The 24,144-nt window shown below is 47.3% G+C and overlaps 1 protein-coding gene across 1 annotated transcript in view; it reads left to right on the top strand.

The window, feature by feature from the left end:
- The first annotated feature begins 490 nt into the window (after nt 1-490).
- The window catches only part of LOC149441631 (uncharacterized), a 48,967-nt gene continuing 25,313 nt past the window's right edge, over nt 491-24,144 (top strand). The window contains 4 exon segments of the mRNA XM_089657121.1: nt 491-496; nt 6,014-6,155; nt 8,344-9,023; nt 9,025-9,498. Of these exon segments, the coding sequence (XP_089513247.1) occupies nt 491-496; nt 6,014-6,155; nt 8,344-9,023; nt 9,025-9,498 (1,302 nt within the window).

Raw genomic sequence — 24,144 nt, 5'->3', positions numbered from 1 at the left:
ACAGAATTATAAAGGGTTCACGGAAATGACAGAATTATAAAGGGATCACGGAAATGACAGAATTATAAAGGGATCACGGAAATGACAGAATTATAAAGGGATCATGGAAATGACAGAATTATAAAGGGATCACGGAAATGACAGAATTATAAAGGGATGACGGAAATGACAGAATTATAAAGGGATGATGGAAATGACAGAATTATAAAGGGATCATGGAAATGACAGAATTATAAAGGGATCACGGAGATGACAGAATTATAAAGGGATCACGGAAATGACAGAATTATAAAGGGTTCACGGAAATGACAGAATTATAAAGGGTTCACGGAAATGACAGAATTATAAAGGGATGACGGAAATGACAGAATTATAAAGGGATCACGGAAATGACAGAATTATAAAGGGATCATGGAAACGCAGTATATCATAATATGTTCCTAGGAAGATTACTTACGTCTTTGAAGCCCAAATTTCTTACAAAATAGCAATGGAGGTCACTCAAAAAAGAATCCCTAATAATTGCTATAAATATCAGATACATTCAGTTCAATTGAAAATGGATCCAAAATTCAACACAGGACCCCCACATAACTCAGGGTAAAGCTTGGCGTAAGCAATTCTGATGTCATTCAATATGACAGGACAAACAGTCCCACTGTGCTAGTGAGAATAACAAGTACCTGCTGACATCCCAAGAACATCAGAAAAAAACAGATGGAGGGGCATTGGGGGGAGGAGCTGTGAGGTCAGTGTGATGTCATAGGATTCTCTGACTCTGGCTGGAGGGACATTGGGAGGAGGAGCTGTGAGGTCAGTGTGATGTCATAGGATTCTCTGACTCTGGATGGAGGGACATTGGGAGGAGGAGCTGTGAGGTCAGTGTGATGTCATAGGACATATAGACTCTGGATGGAGGGTCATTTGGATGGGGAGATTTGAGGGGTCCTCTATGTGAGGCTCCCATGCAAACCAAATCCTTGTTCCTGGGTGCGTCCTACCTCTCGTGAAGAGTGACCTTTGACCTTTACCATCCAGAAATCTGTCCGGAATCTGTGGAAGTAAGCTGTCATGTGATCAGGTGACGTGCGGAGGAACGGAGTGTAAATAGCAGACAATTGTCTCCAGAGCCCCTAATGGTGGGGATGGATTTGGCGGCGTGCTGGTGCCAAGTTTCCTCCCCCCAGGGTCACTGCAGGTGTGGAGAAAAGCTGTGTAAGAGGATATGGAGGAGAGATGAGGAGGAGATCCAGGAATCAGGAGAAAGGTCAGGGCAAGCAACAGACGAGCGCATCCAAGAGACCAAGCTGGGGTCACTACACAGAAAATCAATCCAAGGAAACAACAGGCAGGACGAGGAATAGCAAGAAGGAGCTGAGAGACAAATGAGAATATTGCTCAGCCAATGGGAGATGATCTCAGCGGAGGAGTCCCCCCATTGTCAGAATACAAGAGTGCAGCGGGGAGGATTCCCCCATCCACCTCCAATGTGTGGATGGGGGAATCACTTCAGTTTTTATGGTCATCCCGCTGGCTGAACGATAAAACTGAACCATGTAGGCCAGCTTTGGGAGCAAATATATTATCATCAACTCCTCCCCCTGAAGGGGTTCATCTGGGTTCCCACACTATATATGTGTGTATCATCATCTGCTGGAGATAAAAGACGTCACAATGACTATGGAGGAAGAGGACGGACGTGACTATGGAGGAAGAGGACGGACATGACGGGGGGTTACTGGGTGTAAATAGAACATAACATCTTATTACCTCCTCTGCTGCCACTTCCAGGAACGTCTCCTCTCAGGTTCGCTTCCACACTGAAAGTCTTGTCTGTACCTGACATCACTTCCTGTCTGTCCCGGACATCACTTCCTGTCTGTACCTGACATCACTTCCTGTCTTCCATAGCGACTTCCTGTCTGGGTAGAAGTGAGATCCCCACCTTGTGGAGCTCAGAGGAACTGCAGCCCCGAGAAGCGTCTGGTAGTGTGACCCCGGCCTTGTGCTGGGTGTGTATGGACTGTAGATCCTTATAGAGGGGTCACCTCCACTCCCACCAAGGAGGACAGAAATATATGACTCCTCGGGGGAGGGGTTTTGGCCCCTTTGATTTTGCAGTAACATTGATTGCAGATTTAGTCCTGTAGAACATCTGGTATATGGATACAAAGCCCCCCAGCTGGGAGTAAAGGGTCCACAAGGTGCTGATCTCACCTATACTCACACAGGAAGTCTCTATGGAATGCAGACAGGAAGTGATGTCAGGGACAGACAGGAATTGATGTCAATCACAGAAAGGAAGTGATGTCAGGTACAGGCAGGAAGTGATGTCAGGTACAGACAGGAAGCAGAGAGAGACATTGGAGGAAGTGGCAGCAGAGGAGGTAATAAGATGTTATTTCATATTTACACCCAGTAACCCCCCATCATGTCCGTCCTCTTCCTCCATAGTCACGTCCGTCCTCTTCCCCCATAGTCACGTCTGATCTCTTCCTCCATAGTCACGTCCATCCTCTTCCTCCATAGTCACGTCCGTCCTCTTCCTCCATAGTCACGTCTGTCCTCTTCCTCCATAGTCACGTCCGTCCTCTTCCTCCATAGTCACGTCCGTCCTCTTCCCCCATAGTCACGTCTGATCTCTTCCTCCATAGTCACGTCCGTCCTCTTCCTCCATAGTCACGTCCGTCCTCTTCCTCCATAGTCACGTCCGTCCTCTTCCTCCATAGTCACGTCTGTCCTCTTCCTCCATAGTTACATCCATCCTCTTCCTCCATAGTCACGTCCGTCCTCTTCCTCCATAGTCACGTCCGTCCTCTTCCTCCATAGTCACGTCCGTCCTCTTCCTCCATTGTCACGTCTGTCCTCTTCCTCCATAGTCACGTCCGTCCTCTTCCTCCATAGTCACGTCCGTCCTCTTCCTCCATAGTCACTGTGACGTCTTTTATCTCCAGCAGATGATGATACACACATATATAGTGTGGGATCCCAGATGAACCCCTTTAGGGGCAGAACATTCCCCCACTTCCGGGGCCGGAACATTCTCCTCATTGTGGAGATAAATTCTAGTAATATGGTCCTCTAAACAAACAGCACTGACAATAAATAGACAAGACAAGGACCATCCTGACCATACATGGCCTACAAAGGGCAATGATGACACTACACAGGCAGCCAATGGGCAATCATTACACTATGCAGCCAACACAATGATACATTGCTGCTCAGGAGGAAGGAAACATTCCTTTGTAACAGAAAATGTATATAAATCTGAGGTGCTTTTAGGAATATCTGGGCTTTCAAAAATAAATGGGGCTTTATAGCGACTAAAAAGTTTAATATGTATAAAATTGTGCTGTTTATCTCCTCCCCTCCCCCGCCTGTCTCCAGCACCGCACCCACAGACTAGCAGGGAGGGAAGAGACCTTGCAGTGTAATGAGCACCGATTGGCTGCTCATCAGAAAAGGGGAGTGTCCAGCTTATCCTTTATCCCTTTCACTGCCAGAACTGTTTTTGCATGTTTAAAAAAATAATTTTAGGCCTAAACATGATACAAAACCCCAAAATATCGATTTTATGAAAGTAGAGACTTTAGAGAATAAAATAGCGGCAGTTCTAATTTTTTATGTCACAAAATATTATCCAAAGTCTAGGAAATGCCAAATTTCAGTAAAATATACACTTGTTAAGTTCAGGGCACAAAAAAAGCAATAAATGACCCATTTATGTGTAAAAATATAAAAGCCGAGGTTGCAGCGAGTAAATAGATATCCAACATGTCAAACCTTAAGTTGTGTGTGCTGAAATGGTGACAACCTTTAGTCCCCGGTATTATCTATAGGGGACACATTTATAGCCCCTTCTAGGTCATCAGTATAGAGTACGGAGGAGGTCTGCTCCTAGAATTATCCTCTCATTCTGGTGTGACCGGCGATATGTAACGTGTATCACAATCAATGTTATCACGTGTAGGCGCTCCAGCGTGTGCTCTTATGTTTGGGTTTGCATATATGTGGGGGAGGGGAGGACTTAAAATTTTTTAAAGGGAGGAGTTATGTACTTGGTTGTAACTTTAATTGTTTACAATTAAAACATTTTTAAGTAAAAACATTTTTACTTAAGGGGACAAAGTCCTCTATGAGATGACTTTTGATGACAGGTTCTCTTTATTGAGATATCCAGGGTCTAAAAGACCCCCAATGTCTCCCCTGTACTCCATTGGATGTAATGTAGTGCACATCGCATCGCATTACATTCTTTGCCGGCCTCGATGGTCGGGAAATCTGTCATAACGTCACTTCTGGGTCAGGACAAGAAGGGAGTGAACGTGTCCACTCTCCTCCATCCCCTCTACCCTCCGACACCCGCTGACCCGGGCCCACAGATGGGCAAGCAGAGCCGGGGAAGCATAGTAGGTACAGGAGAGGTTCACACACACGGGGTGGCAGAGGCTGGCACCTGAAAGGAGAGCCCTGTGGCTTGCCCTCAGCAGGGATAAAGAATAAAAACAATACTTGCCCGGCCCCCAGAACTACATGTCCCGGGCATCGGGTGATGTAAAGTGACCATCCCTGCATGATGAGCCGACATTGACCTCACAGCACTGCCTCAGAGCAAACTAGTCATAGGAAGGATCAGATTTATCATTCCTTGTCTGCAGATCTAATACTCATCAAAACCAGTTCAGAGACCAAACAAACCCAACAGAGAAAAGGGGCCCCGGACCCCAAAATTGTAGTAAACACTAAACAGTCCAAACAAAATGTCTTCCCATGAGGGGAGTAGTTCTTCAATGTCCAGCAACCCTCCTATTCCCCCCTCACATCCACATCCTATTATTGTGTGACCAATACCATCCAAATCATTCTTACTTTCATTTCCCAAAGTTATCCGTCTACAAGGAGACCTGTATAGATCACATGATGGCACCAATGAGGATGGAGGAGGACCGGAGTCACATGACTGAGAAGATACTAAACCTCACCCTGGAGATCATCTACCTGCTGACCGGAGAGGTGAGGAGGATTCTGGGAGGTCACATGACATCACTAATATTTCTATTAATAAAACACAGACCTGACCGGAGAGGTGAGGAGGATTCTGGGAGGTCACATGACATCACTCTTATTTCTATTAATAAAACACAGACCTGACCGGAGAGCTGAGGAGGATTCTGGGAGGTCACATGACATCACTCTGATCTCTATTAATAAACACAGACCTGACCGGAGAGGTGAGGAGGATTCTGGGAGGTCACATGACATCCCTCTTATCTCTATTAATAAAACACAGACCTGACCGGAGAGGTGAGGAGGATTCTGGGAGGTCACATGACATCCCTCTTATCTCTATTAATAAAACACAGACCTGACCGGAGAGGTGAGGAGGATTCTGGGAGTCTAACATGATATTCCTATTGGTTCCTCAATACAGAGATTTCCTCCTCTGAAGTCAGGTGATCATATGACCATCACAGTGCCTCCATGTGACTCCCTAAACCCTGAGAGACACAACATGCAGAAGATTCTAGAAGTCACCAAGAAGATGATGGAGCTGCTGACAGGAGAGGTGAGCGGTGCCGGGAATTCTGGGATATTATCCAATCACTGATAGTATCATTAGGATCTGTACATTATCTGCATTGTTACCATTGATGTAATTTTTATTATATATTCAGAGTGGAAACCTGAGAGATCCTAAAGTTGAGGTTAAAGAAGAGATAAAAGAGGAGGAGGATGAGGATGGGGGGATTGAGGAGTCAGAGCTTCTAAAAGAACACAAAGATCTGTACCAGGACACCATGGTGGAGTCATCCAGATACAGGAACTTACCAGAGAGATGTCCCCGTCCTCTGTATTCCTGGGATTCCACACAGGAAGGTCACACCATCCCTCACTATTACAAGGTTGGTGGGATGGAGAATCTAGAACATGGATTCATAGAGACAATGTGTGGATTTTTATGTGACCTTATATTTTACAGATGATATTTTCTCTCATTTCCTTGATTTAGAGTGGAGATCCAATCGATATAGAATTTGAGGTGAAAGCAGAAGAAGAAGAGGCGTATGTGAGGGATGATCAGCAGTCTATGGAGGAGGATGGAATAACGGGGACATTTATAGAGGAGGACACTCCTACAGAGATCAGCACAGGTGGGTCATGAACACTAAATCCATTCCTCCACCCATACTGCTCACTGATTGGTCCAGAGTAGAGTCAACACTTGGCAATATCAGTCTGTAAGACACAATTTATGTAACTAGACTGGATTTATGGAGATTCTGGGGTTCAGCTGGCTGCAAAATGTTAAGTTTTCACCATTAGCATTAACCTAGGCACCTGGGACATGTACTTTGGGTCTCCGGCCCCATATCTGGTTCTAGCAAGATCTCTGACAGAACATTTCTCCCAGGGTTCCTTGCTCTGTGGTCTGCTGGCTGTGCCGGGTGGAGGGATATGTCTGTAGTGTCTCAGACCCAAGTCACTGAGTGCAGTCTCAGGAGATGGGAGGCAGCGGTGTGGGATCTCTGCAACTTGTCTACAGTAAACATTTAATCTTCCACTGATTACTGAATACCAATAATATGAGTCCTGACCCTTACACTGTATCATTTATATTGTACATTACATACTCCTGACCCCTGCACTATATACTCTATGTTGTACATTACATACTCCTGACCTCTGCACTATATACTCTATGTTGTACATTACATACTCCTGACCCCTGCACTATGTACTCTATGTTGTACATTACATACTCCTGACCCCTGCACTATATACCCTATGTTGTACATTACATAGTCCTGACCCCTGCACTATATACTCCATGTTGTACATTACATACTCCTGACCCCTGCACTATATACTCTATGTTGTACGTTACATACTCCTGACCCCTGCACTATATACTCTATGTTGTACATTACATACTCCTGACCCCTGCACTATGTACTCTATGTTGTACATTACATACTCCTGACCCCTGCACTATATACCCTATGTTGTACATTACATAGTCCTGACCCCTGCACTATATACTCCATGTTGTACATTACATACTCCTGACCCCTGCACTATATACTCTGTTGTACATTACATACTCCTGACCCCTGCACTATATACTCCATGTTGTACATTACATACTCCTGACCCCTGCACTATATACTCTATGTTGTACATTACATACTCCTGACCTCTGCACTATATACTCTATGTTGTACATTACATACTCCTGACCCCTGCACTATATACTCTATGTTGTACATTACATACTCCTGACCCCTGCACTATGTACTCTATGTTGTACATTACATACTCCTGACCCCTGCACTATATACCCTATGTTGTACATTACATAGTCCTGACCCCTGCACTATATACTCCATGTTGTACATTACATACTCCTGACCCCTGCACTATATACTCTATGTTGTACATTACATACTCCTGACCCCTGCACTATATACTCTATGTTGTACGTTACATCCTCCTGGCCCCTGCACTATATACTCTGTTGTACATTACATACTCCTGACCCCTGCACTATATACTCTATGGTGTAGATTACATACTCCTGACCCCTGCACTATATACTCTATGTTGTACATTACATACTCCTGACCCCTGCACTATATACTCTATGTTGTACATTACATACTCCTGACCCCTGCACTATATGCTCTGTTGTACATTCCATAGTTTTGTTTTCTGCTCCCCCCCTCCCCCCACTGCTATATATACACATAATATGGATTCTCATTGTTCCCCCCATTTCCTACCAGCTGGACATTTTATATCGGATGATGTGATTGGAGCACAGACTTTTACATGGTGATAATAATGTGATAACATCCTCCAACTTTGGACTCTTAAACAGAAAGTGATAATGAGGGAGGAGTCAATACCCCAATGATGGTGGTCTTCAGGATCAGTCCAGTCTTCATCTTGGTTGTTCTCCCCCATCCTCACTCTCTGACCTCTGGTGGGGCTCAGCCCCGCTGTTCCTTATGACTAAATCATGGAGTAAATAAGGAAGTGCAGTACTTCTTGTGTTGGGAAGATGGCGATGAGTGATAGAGGGGGTGGGGACCCTCGTCCTATAATCCCCTCATCACTGTCCCTCCTATAAAAGACAGTTCTGGTTGTTTCCTCACTCTCTGACTAAGGTCCATGAATAAAGAAATGACCTGGTAGGAGATCAGAGGAGCCATTTCCTAGTTCCCTTGAGGGTGGAATTGTGCGCTCCTCAGAGACCAAGCTGCCTGATGTGGGCGGAGTCCTGGTTTGGGGGAACCAATCAGCTCCTGTCTAGTAATCCTCTTTGTCTTTGTATTTTAGTCCATGGCCGGAAGATGAGGAAAACCTCCGAGGATTGTCTCACTTTGTCTCCAGACTGGAAAGTAGAAGATGAGGACATCACACAGTATAGTCCAGGAGAAAACCCGGCTCCCTCCAATGTCCATCCGGCACCACCCAGTGTAGATGGACGATCGGATTCCTCATATCCTGAGGAACCTCAGACTGTGCGGGACCGGGCCGGCCTTCCAACAGGGAAGAGCTTCTCCTGCATTGAGTGTGGGAAGAGATTGCAATCTAAATCTGGTCTTAATGTGCATGAAAGATCTCACACGGGGGAGAAGCCGTATTCCTGTCCTGAGTGCGGGAAATGTTTTTCAGACAAGTCCAATCTTTATAAACATCAGAGATCTCATACGGGGGAAAAGCCATATTCCTGTTCTGAGTGTGGAAAATGTTTTTCAGTGAAGTCCAGTCTTTTCACACATCAGAGATCTCACACGGGGGACAAGCCGTATTCCTGTACTAAGTGTGGGAAATGTTTTTCAGTGAAGTCCAGTCTTTTCACACATCAAAGATCTCACACAGGGGACAAGCCGTATTCCTGTTTTGAGTGTGGGAAATGTTTTTCCCAGACATCCCATCTTTACAAACATCAGAGATCTCACACGGGGGAGAAGCCGTATTCCTGTCCTGAGTGCGGGAAATGTTTTTCAGATAAGTATCATCTTTCCAGACATCAGAGGTCTCACACGGGGGGAGATTCCATATCCCTGTCCTGGGTGCGGGAAATGTTTTTCACAGAAGTCTGAACTGTACATACATCAGAGATCTCACACGGGGGAGAAGTTGTATTCCTGTTCTGAGTGTGGGAAATGTTTTACACAGAAGTCACATCTTTACATACATCAGAGATCTCACACAGGGGAGAAACTGTATTCCTGTCCTGAGTGCGGGAAATGTTTTTCAGTTAAGTCCCATCTTTACACACATCAGAGATCTCACACAGGGGAGAAGCCACTTTCCTGTTCTGAGTGCGGGACATGTTTTTCAGATAAGTCCAATCTTTACATACATCAGAGGTCTCACACGGGGAGAAGCCATATTCCTGCCCTGAATGTGGGAAATGTTTTTCGCAGAAGTCCCATCTTTCCAGACATCAGAGATTTTACACAGGGAGAAGCCGCTTTAATGTCCTGAGTGAGGGAAATGTACCTCACTGAAGTCCTATCTTCCTGTACATCAGAGGTCCCACACAACCCTGGACGTGTATTAGTGCCTTGAGTGTGGGAAATGTTGGTGGACATCCCAGTTCTCATGTGGGGAAGAAGCACACCCTGATATACACCTCAGATATACTCCATGGCTGATCTTCATCATGGAAGGTACATTAGACCAGGAGATCAGAGGCCCCTTGAGATGTAGAAGAAGCAGGAGATCAGAGGTCCCCAGAGAAATGGATGAAGTGGTGGAAGAAGCAGTAGACCAGGAGATCAGAGGCCCCCAGAGACATGGATGAAGTGGTGGAAGAAGCAGTAGACCAGGAGATCAGAGGCCCCCAGAGACATGGATGAAGTGGTGGAAGAAGCAGTAGACCAGAAGATCAGAGGCCCCCAGAGACATGGATAAAGTGGTGGAAGAAGCAGTAGACCAGGAGATCAAAGGTCCCCAGAGACATAGATGAAGTGGTGGAAGAAGCAAGAGATCATAGGTCTCCAGAGACATGGATGAAGTTGTGGAAGAAGCAGTAGACCAGGAGATCAGAGGCCCCCAGAGACATGGATGAAGTGGTGGAAGAAGCAGGAGATCAGAGGTCTCCAGAGACATGGATGAAGTGGTGGAAGAAGCAGGAGATCAGAGGCCCCCAGAGACATGGATGAAGTGGTGGAAGAAGCAGTAGACCAGGAGATCAGAGGTCCCCAAAGACATGGATGAAGTGGTGGAAGAAGCAGTAGACCAGGAGACCAGAGGTGCCCAGAGACATGGATGAAGTGGTGGAAGAAGCAGGAGATCAGAGGCCCCCAGAGACATGGATGAAGTGGTGGAAGAAGCAGTAGACCAGGAGATCATCCATGTCTTTGGGGACCTCTGATCTCCTGGTCTACTGCTTCTTCCACCACTTCATCCATGTCTCTGGGGGCCTCTGAAGTGGTGGAAGAAGCAGTAGACCAGGAGATCAGAGGTCCCCAGAGACATGGATGAAGTGGTGGAAGAAGCAGGAGATCAGAGGCCCCCAGAGACATGGATGAAGTGGTGGAAGAAGCAGTAGACCAGGAGATCAGAGGTCCCCAGAGACATGGATGAAGTGGTGGAAGAAGCAGTAGACCAGGAGATCAGAGGTCCCCAGAGACATGGATGAAGTGGTTACAATACAATAGTACGATGGAAATCTATCAATCTCTTATGTTTCACCATAAATTGAAAAAATAAAGCAAGTGTGAAGCCAAAAACAATGAATTGTGTGGTTCTCCTATTATGAGGGAAATGACAGATGTGGATGTCACCAACACTTCTTCATGATGAAGCACACAGCACATCAGGGTACAACACCGGGGGGCTTCCCAGAATCCTATGACCCCCAATTCAGAGGGATCACCCAGCACTTGTCTATCAATCCAAGATCTCCAGCTTTCCTCCAACCCCCATCTCAGACGATGGCAGTGCTGCGTCCCATCAGATCGCTGTGCAGATAGACTGTGATATAGTAGAAAAGACGCTCTCCATGGTGTCATCAAACACCAATTAATACATTTTGGCTGAAATTTATGATGAAATTAGTTTTTTTATTGTTTAATAGCAAAAAGTCCAAAATATTTTTTTTTCTCAAAATTGTCTTTTTTTTTTATAGCACAAAAAATAAAACATGCACAGGTGATCAAATACCACCGAAAGAAAGATCCAATTGTGGGCAATAAAGGATGTAAATTTCATTTGGGTGCGGCGTAGCATGGCCGTGCAATTGTCAGTGAAATTAACGCAGCGCCGTATCACAAGAAAATGGCCTGGTCAGGAAGGGGGGGTGGTAAATCCTCCAGAGGGGATAATGTGGTAAATGGCCTTGTCAGGGAGGGGGGTAAATCCTCTGGAGGGGTAAATGTAGTAAATGGCCTGGTCAGGAAGGGGTATAAATCCTCTGGAGGGGGAGGGGTTAATGTGGTAAATGGCCTTGTCAGTAAGGGGGGGTGTGAGGGAGGGTAGGCAGGACAGAACACACAAAGCAGATGGCAAACATTTAAAGCTTTATTAAAAGAGACAAAAATCACTCAATGGGGAGTAGTGCAGAGAGAGCCCAGAATACTTTGTAATTCAGCCCCGATGGGCAAAGTTAGTCTCTACAGCAGTTTGTAATCCAACAGGGAGGTAAGAGGCAGTTCATAAACAGGTCAGATAACACAGGAGAGGCATACATGCAGAGCTGGTGTGATAGTCCCAGATAGAGCTGATGTGATAGTCCCAGATAGAGCTGGTGTGATAGTCCCAGATAGAGCTGGCAGCGTCTCGGGCAGAGCTGGTGTGATAGTCCCAGATAGAGCTGGCAGCGTCTCGGGCAGAGCTGATGTGATTGTCCCAGATAGAGCTGGCAGTGTCTCAGGCAGAGCTGATGTGATAGTCCCAGATAGAGCTGGCAGCGTCTCAGACAGAGCTGGTGTGATAGTCCCAGATAGAGCTGGTGTGATAGTCCCAGATAGAGCTGGCAGCGTCTCAGGCAGAGCTGGTGTGATAGTCCCAGATAGAGCTGGCGGCGTCTCAGGCAGAGCTGGTGTGATAGTCCCAGATAGAGCTGGCAGCGTCTCAGACAGAGCTGGTGTGATAGTCCCAGATAGAGCTGGTGTGATAGTCCCAGATAGAGCTGGCAGCGTCTCAGGCAGAGCTGATGTGATTGTCCCAGATAGAGCTGGCAGTGTCTCAGGCAGAGCTGATGTGATAGTCCCAGATAGAGCTGGCAGCGTCTCAGACAGAGCTGGTGTGATAGTCCCAGATAGAGCTGGTGTGATAGTCCCAGATAGAGCTGGCAGCGTCTCAGGCAGAGCTGGTGTGATAGTCCCAGATAGAGCTGGCGGCGTCTCAGGCAGAGCTGGTGTGATAGTCCCAGATAGAGCTGGTGTGATAGTCCCAGATAGAGCTGGTGTGATAGTCCCAGATAGAGCTGGCAGCGTCTCGGGCAGAGCTGATGTGATTGTCCCAGATAGAGCTGGCAGTGTCTCAGGCAGAGCTGATGTGATAGTCCCAGATAGAGCTGGCAGCGTCTCAGACAGAGCTGGTGTGATAGTCCCAGATAGAGCTGGCAGCGTCTCAGGCAGAGCTGGTGTGATAGTCCCAGATAGAGCTGGCGGCGTCTCAGGCAGAGCTGGTGTGATAGTCCCAGATAGAGCTGGTGTGATAGTCCCAGATAGAGCTGGCGGTGTCTCGGGCAGAGCTGATGTGATAGTCCCAGATAGAGCTGGCAGCGTCTCGGGCAGAGCTGATGTGATAGTCCCAGATAGAGCTGGCAGCGTCTCAGACAGAGCTGGTGTGATAGTCCCAGATAGAGCTGGTGTGATAGTCCCAGATAGAGCTGGCAGCGTCTCAGGCAGAGCTGGTGTGATAGTCCCAGATAGAGCTGGCGGCGTCTCAGGCAGAGCTGGTGTGATAGTCCCAGATAGAGCTGGTGTGATAGTCCCAGATAGAGCTGGTGTGATAGTCCCAGATAGAGCTGGCGGTGTCTCGGGCAGAGCTGATGTGATAGTCCCAGATAGAGCTGGCAGCGTCTCGGGCAGAGCTGATGTGATTGTCCCAGATAGAGCTGGCAGTGTCTCAGGCAGAGCTGATGTGATAGTCCCAGATAGAGCTGGCAGCGTCTCAGGCAGAGCTGGTGTGATAGTCCCAGATAGAGCTGGTGTGATAGTCCCAGATAGAGCTGGTGTGATAGTCCCAGATAGAGCTGGCGGTGTCTCGGGCAGAGCTGATGTGATAGTCCCAGATAGTGCTGGCGGCATCTCAGGCAGAGCTGATGTGATAGTCCCAGATAGAGCTGGCGGCGTCTCAGGCAGAGCTGATGTGATAGTCCCAGATAGAGCTGGCGGCGTCTCAGGCAGAGCTGGTGTGATAGTCCCAGATAGAGCTGGCAGTGTCTCAGGCAGAGCTGATGTGGTAAGCTCAGGCAGAGCTGATGCGGCTTCTGGGGTCCCCCTTCCTCCAATGGTGCTCAGGCAGAGCTGCAGCTGGACCCCTCAGTGGCTGCACAGCAGAATGGCTCATCAGGAGAGACCAGCACTGACCTCTTGAACCCCCTGAGCAGGATGAGAGGTGGAGGGGGGTCATTATCAGGATGACAATGGAGGGACTGCCTTAATTGAGTTTAGGGACATTTTGGATGACAATGGAGAGAATGGACAGGAACAGAAATACAGTAATTGAATTTGTAGCTGTAAACGGGAGGACAGTGGGGAGGATATTATATTTAGGCAAAAGACTGGTTGGACAGGATGGACGAGGAAACACAATAATTGGATTTGTAGCTGTAAACAGGATAACAATGGGGAGGATACACTAATTGAATTTGGGACCTTTTGTGGAGGGGACACATTAATTGCAGCTAGGGGCCTTTGGCACACAGGAGGCTTGGTCAGGAAGGGGGGTACATCCTCAGAAGGTGGAGGGGTTAATGTGGTAAATGGCTTGGTCAGGAAGGGGGGTACATCCTCAGAAGGTGGAGGGGTTAATGTGGTAAATGGCCTGGTCAGGAAAAAGGGGTACATCCTCAGAAGGGGGAGGGGTTAATATGGTAAGTGGCCTGGTCAGGAAAGGGGGGTACATCCTCAGAAGGGGGAGGGGTTAATATGGTAAATGGCCTGGTCAGGAAAGGGGGGTACATCCTTAGAAGGGGGAGGGGTTAATATGGTAAATGGCCTGGTCAGGAAGGGGGGTACATCCTCAGAAGGGGGAGGGGTTAATATGGTAAATGGCCTGGTGAGGAAAGGGGGGTACATCCTCAGAAGGGGGAGGGGTTAATATGGTAAATGGCCTGGTCAGGAAGGGGGGGGGGTTAATCCTCTGGAGGGGTTAATGTGGTAAATGGCCTGGTCAGGAAGGGGGGGTAAATCCTCTGGAGGGGGAGGGGTTAATATGGTAAATGGCCTGGTCAGGAAGGGGGGGTAAATCCTCTGGAAGGGGAGGGGTTGATGTGGTAAATGGCCTGGTCAGGAAGGGGGGGTAAATCCTCTGGAGGGGGAGGGGTTAATGTGGTAAATGGACTTAAAATGAAAAGATGACAATCAAGCTATCATATAAACAACTCGCTTTCCAGAATCCAAGATGGCGGCAGTGGGATCATGTATGTGTAGGGTCATGTGTTCCATGTTTGCCCCGGAGAGGAAGAGTCGTAGTCTGTACACGGAGTCCTAGCGTGGTTTATTTCCTTCTCATGGATGAAGTGTGGGACCGGGTTGGAGTATATTTTGTGGTGGGAGATGTCACACTTGGAGGTCTGTTCCATAAAACAATGAGTTGAACGAATGTGAGCCGTGTTCACCCAGCTGGGACTGGTTTTGCCCATATTTTATTTCACATCATCATTGGCTCCATCTAGTGGCCATGTTATTGTATTGCACTATTTTTACATCAGGAGGTATTTCAGGGAAGATACAGCATTATGGCCACTAGATGGAGCTGACGATTATAGGAAATCACTTTAACCTCTTAAGGTGGAACTTCACTCTCCCAATCAGCATTGACTATTTCCAGTCCTTACACTGCTAGCATCGGTATATAGATAGGAAAGTAGATCATATTTACTTGTTTTGAATGTTTTTTTTACATATTGTTACTCACTTCTTGGTTTCCTGCCTAGGCAAATGATGTCATACACCCCAACAGTCTTCGGAAGGGGAGGGAGGGTTCTCCGCTCAGCCAATACCTAAGCTAAGGGCTGATGGATTCCAGGAAGTAAATGCTACAGGAATCATCTGCCCTTACTCAAGATGGCTACTGACAGAAATGCTGGGGGGATGTTTTTCAAAATGATTTCTCAGCAAAATAAATCCTGAAGACACGGAGGGATGGATGGATGTATGGATGGGGGAGTTTGCTTTGAATATTACCAATGAATTAAATAGTATTTTTGGTTTGTGGTGTTCAGATGAAGTGCAGATCCACTTTAACCGCTTGTCAACCGCACTATAACTGAATGATGGCTACAGCATGGTTGTCCAGTCCTGGGAGGGCAACATATGACGTCCTCACAGAGACGCACCCTTGGGGCGTGCACCCGGTGATCTCTGCATCCTACGGACACTGCTGATCACGTGATGTGGTAAAAAGCCAATCACAGCGGCCTTTTAGCACGTGATCAGCTGTGTCCAATGACAGCAGATCACCGGGAAATGCAGTTGCCGGTTATTGGCTGCACTTTCCTCACACTGTCACAGCATGAGGAAAGTAATGGCAATAACTGGCAATTGTCAGAGGATGGATCGGCACCGATCATCAGTAGTGCCTACCAGCTGTGCCCAGCAGTGCCTAGTAGTGTCATCCACCTGTGCCCAGCAGTACCACCCATCAGTGCTGCCCAGTAGTACCACCCATCAGTACCCATCAGTCAGTGCCGCCTATCAGTGCCCATCATTGTTGCATATCAGTGCCGCCCATCAGTGCTGCCTATCAGTGCAGCCTTATCAACGCACATCAGTGAAGGAGAAAACTTACCTGTTTATAAAATTTTATAATAGAAACAAAGAAAACGTTTTTCAAATGTTTTGCTCTTTTTTTGTTTATAGCGCAAAAAATAAAACATCCAGCAGCAATTAAATACCACCAAAAGAAATCTCTATCTGTCTTCAAAAATGATAACAATTTCATATGGGTACAGTGTTGCATGACCGCGCAATTGTCATTCAAAGTGCAACAGCGCTGAAAGCTGAAAATTGGCCTGAGCAGGAAGGGGGTATAAGTGCCCAGTAGGGAGGGGTTATTTTTTGCTATTTGGCATTACGCTACTTGGTAATTGCTCGGTCATGCAACAATGTGTGCAAATGAAATATATATAATTTGTTTCACATAAATAGAGCTTTGTTTTGGTGTTATTTGATCCCCACTGAGGTTTTTATTTTTTATTATATAAATGAAAAAAATGAACATTTAAGAAAAACCCCCCTCCCAATATTTTCTGTTGTAAAACATATCCAAAAGGAAAAAAAATGTTTCCTTATAAATTTCAGCCAAAATGTATTCTACTACATGTCTTCGGTAAAAATAAATCCTAGTTTTTTTGAAGTTGGCAGTTTTGGTCACAATTTTTGGGAAAATAAAGAAATTAAATAAATATTTTTTCACGTTTTTTTCTACAAACTCACCAGCGCAGTACAGCGTCATCACATGACTGGTGTGGTGGTGATCAGGGACCTGACTGGTGTCAGTACGATAAAAAACAGAACCAAAACAAACAATAAAAACATTTTCAATTTATTAAACTTTTTTCCCTCCGAGTAGTGTCCATAGCAGCACTGCACTACTCTAGGGGGGATCAGGGATTCTCTTTACAATGATGATCACCGTGTCAGCAATGCTTTATACAGAGTGTCATTCATGACAGCTGTGATTACTAGTGATCTGTGATTGGCTACCACTACATCACATAGTAGAGGGTGCTGTGATTGGCCCAGGTACCATGTGATAGCTGTGGGCCAATCACAGCTCACTAGTATCACAATGAGATTCATTCATACCATGTTTGGTGACATTGTGACCTGATATTAGCACAATGCTGTATCCAGGGTACACTTCAGTACAGAATCATTATCATTGGATTATTATACAGGATCTATAGAGTGACAACAGTCTGCGCAGCGCTTTACAACATGATGGAAGACAGTACAGCTACAATACAATTTGGTACAGGAGGAATCGGGGCCAGCTCATGAGAGCTTACAATCTAAGAGGGAGGGTGAAGTGATACAAAGGTCATAACTGGGCAATGGGCCGATGGAGGAACTAAAACACAGTGTATTCATTAGAAGCAGGAGAGGCTTCTTTACAGAGAAGGATTTCAGGGATCCTCTAAAGGTGGATAAAGTAGGAGATAGTTGGACAGATTGGGGTAGGGAGTACCATAGGATGGAAGAGGCTCAGAGGAAGTCCTGGAGGTGAGCATGGAAGGCAGTGAAAAGGGAGCCAGAGAGCAGGAGGTCTTGAGAGGACTGAAGGGAGCGGTTTGGTTGGTATTTTGAGACCAGGTTGGTGATGGAGCTGGGGGCAGAGTTGTGGATGGTTTTGTAAGTTGTTAGTATTTTGAATTTGATTCATTGGGTGAGCGGAAGCCAGTGGAGATGACAATTCAGCAGAAGAGGCCATAGAGGAAGAGGAAGGGGAGGGGGTGGAGCAGACAGATGTGGCAGAATCACCACCAGGTTTTTGGAGGCATGGTGGTGGAACAAGCTCCAGAACTGAACCCTGTCCTGCATCCTTCCCAGCTGCTAGCAGAGTCACCCAGTGTGCCGTGACGGATATGTAACATCCCTGACTGTGCCTGCTGGACCACGTGTCAGTAATGTGGACCTTGCTGCTGACCGCCTTGTCCAACAAGGACAAAACATGACCTTCCACATGATGGTACAGAGCTGGAATGGCCTTGCATGAAACAAATTGTCTTTTCGGAACCTGTCACTGTGATACAGAACATTCTGCAAATTCCCGGAAGGGGGAAGAGTCCACCAGATGGAAAGGCAGCAGTTGTAAGGCAGCAATTTGGCCAGGATAGAATGTGGATGGCTGGGACAGTCTTTTTTTCATGGTTCAGCAAATGGGGTAGTGAAATGTTCCTGCTGAAATGAACAGGTGGTGTCCTGCTGTCAGATGGGCCACCCACTGCTGTACCATCACTCCTCTCAGTGGAGGCTGTTGAGAAGACCTGACGTTTTACAGTAGAGATCCCAGATGAGGAGCAAGGAGAAGTCTGCACTTTTTCTGGGTCTTTCAGGTGCTGTTACCAGCGGGCTGCATGGCAGCTCATCATACGTCTTGTCAATCATGTGGTGCCCAAGTGGCTGGTGTTTTGGCCACGCTTGGTCTGCTTCAGTCAAAGACTGCAAACAGCAATGCTGCACATGTGTTGAAGAAAGCCCCCACCAGAGAACTTGTGGAAGTCTGCCTGGAGTCAGCAGCGCCCCCCACCTGTGGAGCTCTGTCATGGGATGCCATTGGTTGGCTGCCCTTATGCCTGTCCCTGGAGGACATCCTGCCTTGTTGGAGTTCTGCCTCCTCCTCACTTTCCTCCTCTGTTCTCTCAGGCACCCAAGTATGGTCAGTGACCTCATCATCCCCATCCTCCTCATCAATGGAGCCAACTTGGCAGTGTGCTGCAGCTGGGAGAACAGGACTGACAATTTCTTTTCCCTCACTGGCGCCCCCTCTCTCTAGGCTCACGTCACTCCTTTCCTCATCCTGGGAACCAACATCACAGCATTCAGATTGCTGCACATCCTCCAGCAGCATGGAACTGACACTATGATCCAATCATTCTGGTGACTCCTCCATGCATGATGGTGGGGCTACGGAAGGAGCAGCCGTGGTGGACAAGGAGCCGGAGGAACAGGACACTTTGGCAGCTGTGGTGGAAGGCAAAATAGTATGATCCTGGATGACAGAGGATGAGGATGACTGACTTATCCACTCCACCACCTCTTCTGCATGTTATGGTTCAATACGGCCAGCACTTTGGCCAATCATGGCTCTTCCTGAGAACTCAGCTGTTATTGGCCAAAGCATTGCATGTGACCTGTGGTCAGGTGCAATGCTTTGGCCAATCACAAAGCATGTTTTACATTGTTTGGGCACGCGGGCAAACTTCCTGCATAATGGTGAACACTCAAATGGCTAATGTTCGATTCAAACTTATGTTTGACTCAAACCGTCATCCCATCCCTACTCAAAATATAATTCTCTGCGGATCTACTGCTTCCACTTTACACCTACTTCATTGATCTTGTGTTGTTTGCCAGTAAATTAAGAATCCATATACAGCAAATCCATATACAGCAAAGTGTTTTGTGCTCAAGATGCAGTTCCCTGCAGATCTACTGCTTCCACTTTACACCGCCTTCATGTAGCACTACCTCAGAAGGAGCCGAATGTTGCCCCCGGTTTCCCTTTGCTTTGCCCCACAACAAGGCAAACACACACACTTCTGCTCGTTGTCTCCAATGACCAGTCTAGGGGATGTTTTGTGTTCGGAGTTTATTGTAGAACTGGGGATAGGGATGGGGAATGTAGTCGGATCCTCCAGAATCAGAACTCTTCACACTGAGGACATCTAGCTGATCTCTTAGTAGAACACTTGTGAAGTCTCGGCTGACAGTAGATAGCAGACTTCTCAGTAACAAATAGCAGCAAGTAGTTGTAGGAGAGCGAAGTCCCATTAGCAGTAGCAATACTTGGACAAGCTCTTCAGAACACTAGGCAGGGCTCCCTTTCTCAGACCCAGGCTGACTATCAAGCACCAGAGGGGTAACAAGCACACAGAGCCCCCCAGATCTCTCAGAGTTTGCACTCACAGGTCCAAGGACAGAATGGTTGCCTCCTTCCAATCTTCCAAGCCACTCTCTCCAGTGATACCAGACAGAGCTTTGGCAGACAGCTCCCCTCAGTCAGCTTACTGTAGAATCAGGGTCACTCTCTCTAACTTCAGGCCCTCAGGTCACCCACCCGAGGCCACATAACAGCAAGTGCCAGGCGAGGCAGCCTGCCTCCAGCCTGGCGGGTGCAATCCTCTCCGAGGAAAGACACTGAACCCATGTGCTCTCAGAGTATAAATACCACTCCCAGCATGCAATGGGGCCACCCTCCCCTGCAATTGGCCAGGACTGTATCCATATTCATGCTGGTCATTTGTCTAGCCAATTCCCATGTTCTGGAAGACTCTCATAGCTTCCTGAAGGCAGGAAGAACTCAGACAAACTCCAACAGAACCAGAGCAGCATGAACAGACCTGACTAATCAATCACAGCTCTCTGTAAATCAGAATACCCGACTGAATTTACCTGACAGCCTCTCTGGTGAGCAGAGAAACACAGCTATGCTTTACCTGACTACACATCCTAGACCTGACCAGGAGGGGGCGCTACATTCATTCATCTCATCAGATTTGCTGCTATAGGAAATCATCTCAAATCCTGTGCAAATCCATGGAGACAGACAATATTGTGTGCTCAGTATAGTGTTCTCTGCAAGTCCACCGCTTCCACTTTGCATCTACTTCAATCATTTTACTCCAAATATCCACCAATCAGTGAAAAGTTGATAAGGGGTGAAAGTGCTCCGCCCTCCAAACTGTGTCAGCTGTAGTGTAGCCACGCCTTCTTCCACCTCTTGTACACGGGATGGTGAGGGCGCCCCCTAGTAGTGCTTCCCCCTCACCACACCAATAGGACTCCCAGCTTTTCAGCTCCCAGAGTCACAAACATCCTTCACACTCTCCTCATCTCCGATGGTAAAGGAACCGGATCCTCCTCGCTCACTCCTGCAAGTCTGCTGCGGGTTCTGTCAGTCTCCCTCCTAGACTCCGCCTCTGACCGCCATTCCAGCAGGAGCTCCGCCTCTAAATACACACTCAGGGAGGAGAGAAAGGGGAACCCGACATCATGTGACACCTTTTATTACATGGAAATACGAAAATCAACGGGACTAATGCAATCACATTTACTGCAAAATCAAAGGGGCCAAAATCCCTCCCCCGAGCAGTCATATATTTCTGTCCCCCTTGGTGGGAGTGGAGGTGACCCCTCTATAAGGATCTACAGTCCATACACACCCAGCACAAGGCCGGGGTCACACTACCAGATGCTTCTCGGGGCTACAGTTCCTCTGAGCTCCACAAGGTGGGGATCTCACTGCTACCCAGACAGGAAGTCTCTATGGAAGACAGACAGGAAGTGATGTCAGGTACAGACAGGAAGTGATGGGTACAGACAGGAAGTTCCATGAATGAGGAAGCAGAGAGGAGATGTTCCTGGATCTGGCAGCAGAGGAGGTAATACGCAGATTAACCCCTTCAGGGGGAGGAGTTGATGATAATATATTTGCTCCCAAAGCTGGCCTACATGGTTCAGTTTTATCGTTCAGCCAGCGGGATGACCATAAAAAGCTGAATGGATTCCCCCATCCACACATTGGAGGTGGATGGGGGAATCCTCCCCGCTGCATTCTTGTATTCTGACAATGGGGGGACTCCTCCGCTCTCAGAATACACAGATCAGCACTGAAGCTATTGGCTGCAGCCGCTGGGGGAGTGGCTTTTATCCGGCAGTGGCCACACATGGATGGAAATGTGAGCGATCCCTGCTGAACCAGCTGAATTTCCATGGATCTATGGTCACCTTCAGTGACTTCCTCCCCTCCCCCTCATCTCCTTCATGATGGAAGTCATGCTGAGATCATCTCCCATTGGCTGAGCAATATTCTCATTTGTCTCTCAGCTCCTTCTTGCTATTCCTCGTCCTGCCTGTTGTTTCCTTGGATTGATTTTCTGTGTAGTGACCCCGGCTTGGTCTCTTGGATGCGCTCGTCTGTTGCTTGCCCTGACCTTTCTCCTGATTCCTGGATCTCCTCCTCATCTCTCCTCCATATCCTCTTACACAGCTTTTCTCCACACCTGCAGTGACCCTGGGGGGAGGAAACTTGGCACCAGCACGCCGCCAAATCCATCCCCACCATTAGGGGCTCTGGAGACAATTGTCTGCTATTTACACTCCGTTCCTCCGCACGTCACCTGATCACATGACAGCTTACTTCCACAGATTCCGGACAGATTTCTGGATGATAAAGGTCAAAGTTCACTCTTCAGTTTAGGAGAGGTAGGACGCACCCAGGAACAAGGATTTGGTTTATACGGGAGTCTCATATAGAGGACCCCTCAAATCTCCCCATCCAAATGTCCCTCCATCCAGAGTCTATATGTCCTATGACATCACATTGACCTCACAGCTCCTCCTCCCAATGTCCCTCCATCCAGAGTCAGAGAATCCTATGACATCACACTGACCTCACAGCTCCTCCTCCCAATGTCCCTCCATCCAGAGTCAGAGAATCCTATGACATCACACTGACCTCACAGCTTCTCCTCCCAATTTCCCTCCATTCAGAGTCAGAGAATCCTATGACATCACACAGACCTCACAGCTCCTCCCAATGTCCCTCCATCCAGAGTCAGAGAATCCTATGACATCACACTGACCTCACAGCTCCTCCTCCCAATGTCCCTCCATCCAGAGTCAGAGAATCCTATGACATCACACTGACCTCACAGCTCCTCCCATTGTCCCTCCATCCAGAGTCAGAAAATCTTATGACATCACACTGACCTCACAGCTCCTCCAAATTTCCCTCCAACCAGAGTCAGAGAATCCTATGACATCACACTGACCTCACAGCTCCTCCTCCCAATGTCCCTCCATCTGACATTTTTCTGTTGCTCTTAGGATGTGGGGCCCCTTGGTATCCTCACATGTAAAGTGGGACTGTTGGTCCTGCGTTGTATGTAATGACATCAGAATGCTGCAACAAGCCTATACCCTGCGTAGTGTGGGGGTCCTGTGGGGGGAAATTATACCTCAGCCTGAAGTGGGGCTTTAATAAAATGGAGACCTGAATGGAGAGGTGAGGAGGATTCTGGGAATATCATTTGATGTTACTATTTGTGTTCAGATGTAGAGTTTTCCTCCTGTGAAGTCTGGAGATCATATGACATCACATTGCCTCCACCTCCCTCCCTGATAGAAGAGAGAAAGAAGAAGAAGATTCTAGAAGTCACCAGAGAGATCACTGAGCTGCTGACAGGAGAGGTGAGCGGTGCCGGGAATTCTGGGACATTCTCCAGTAACAGACAAGGGATGTGTCTGGATGGTGACTGTATCATTGTGTGTGTCAGGTTCCTATAAGGTGTCAGGGTGTCACTGTCTATTTCTCCATGGAGGAGTGGGAGTATTTAGAAGGACACAAGGATCTCTACAAGGACGTCATGATGGACAATCAGCCGCCCCTCACATCACCGGGTAAGAGGAGACTTTATTGTAAAGGAGAGAGCAGTACGGAGGATCCACCTAGATCCCCCATCATCTGATAAACACATAGAAACAATGGATTCAGTCAGTGTGTGTGTTTCCTACAGATGGATCCAGTCATGGGAACCCACCAGAGAGATGTCCCCGTCCTCTGTATTCCCGGGATTCCACACAGGAAGGTCACACCATCCCTCCCCATCATCAGGTAGATGATGACAATTATTGGTAGTTGTGATTTATACACAGCATGTTTGTTACAATGAATGTTTTATTATATCTTTCAGAGTGGAATCCTCGGGGATGATAATATTGATGTTAAAGAAGAGTATAAAGAGGAGGATGAGGAGTATGGAGTGATGGAGGAGTTTTCAGAAGGACACAAGGATATGATGGAGCCACCTAATACCAGGAACCCACCAGAGAGATGTCCCCGTCCTCTGTATTCCCGGGATTCCACACAGGAAGGTCACACCATCCCTCACTATTACAAGGTTGATGGGATGGAGCATCTAGAACATGAACTCATGGAGACAATGTATGGATTTTGTGTGTGATGTCACAATCATAAATCTTACATTTTACAGATGATATTTTCTCTCATTTCCTTGATTTAGAGTGGAGATCCAATTGATATAGAATTTGAGGTGAAAGCAGAAGAAGAAGAGGCGTATGTGAGGGATGATCAGCAGTCTATGGAGGAGGATGGAATAACGGGGACATTTATAGAGGAGGACACTCCTACAGAGATCAGCACAGGTGGGTCATGAACACTAAATCCATTCCTCCACCCATACTGCTCACTGATTGGTCCAGA

The sequence above is a fragment of the Staurois parvus genome, unplaced genomic scaffold (assembly GCF_062004578.1).
Source record: "Staurois parvus isolate SC_StPar_1 unplaced genomic scaffold, SC_StPar_1.0 ptg000965l, whole genome shotgun sequence".
Taxonomy (NCBI): Eukaryota; Metazoa; Chordata; class Amphibia; order Anura; family Ranidae; genus Staurois; species Staurois parvus.
This window is presented reverse-complemented; position numbering and strand designations above follow the sequence as displayed.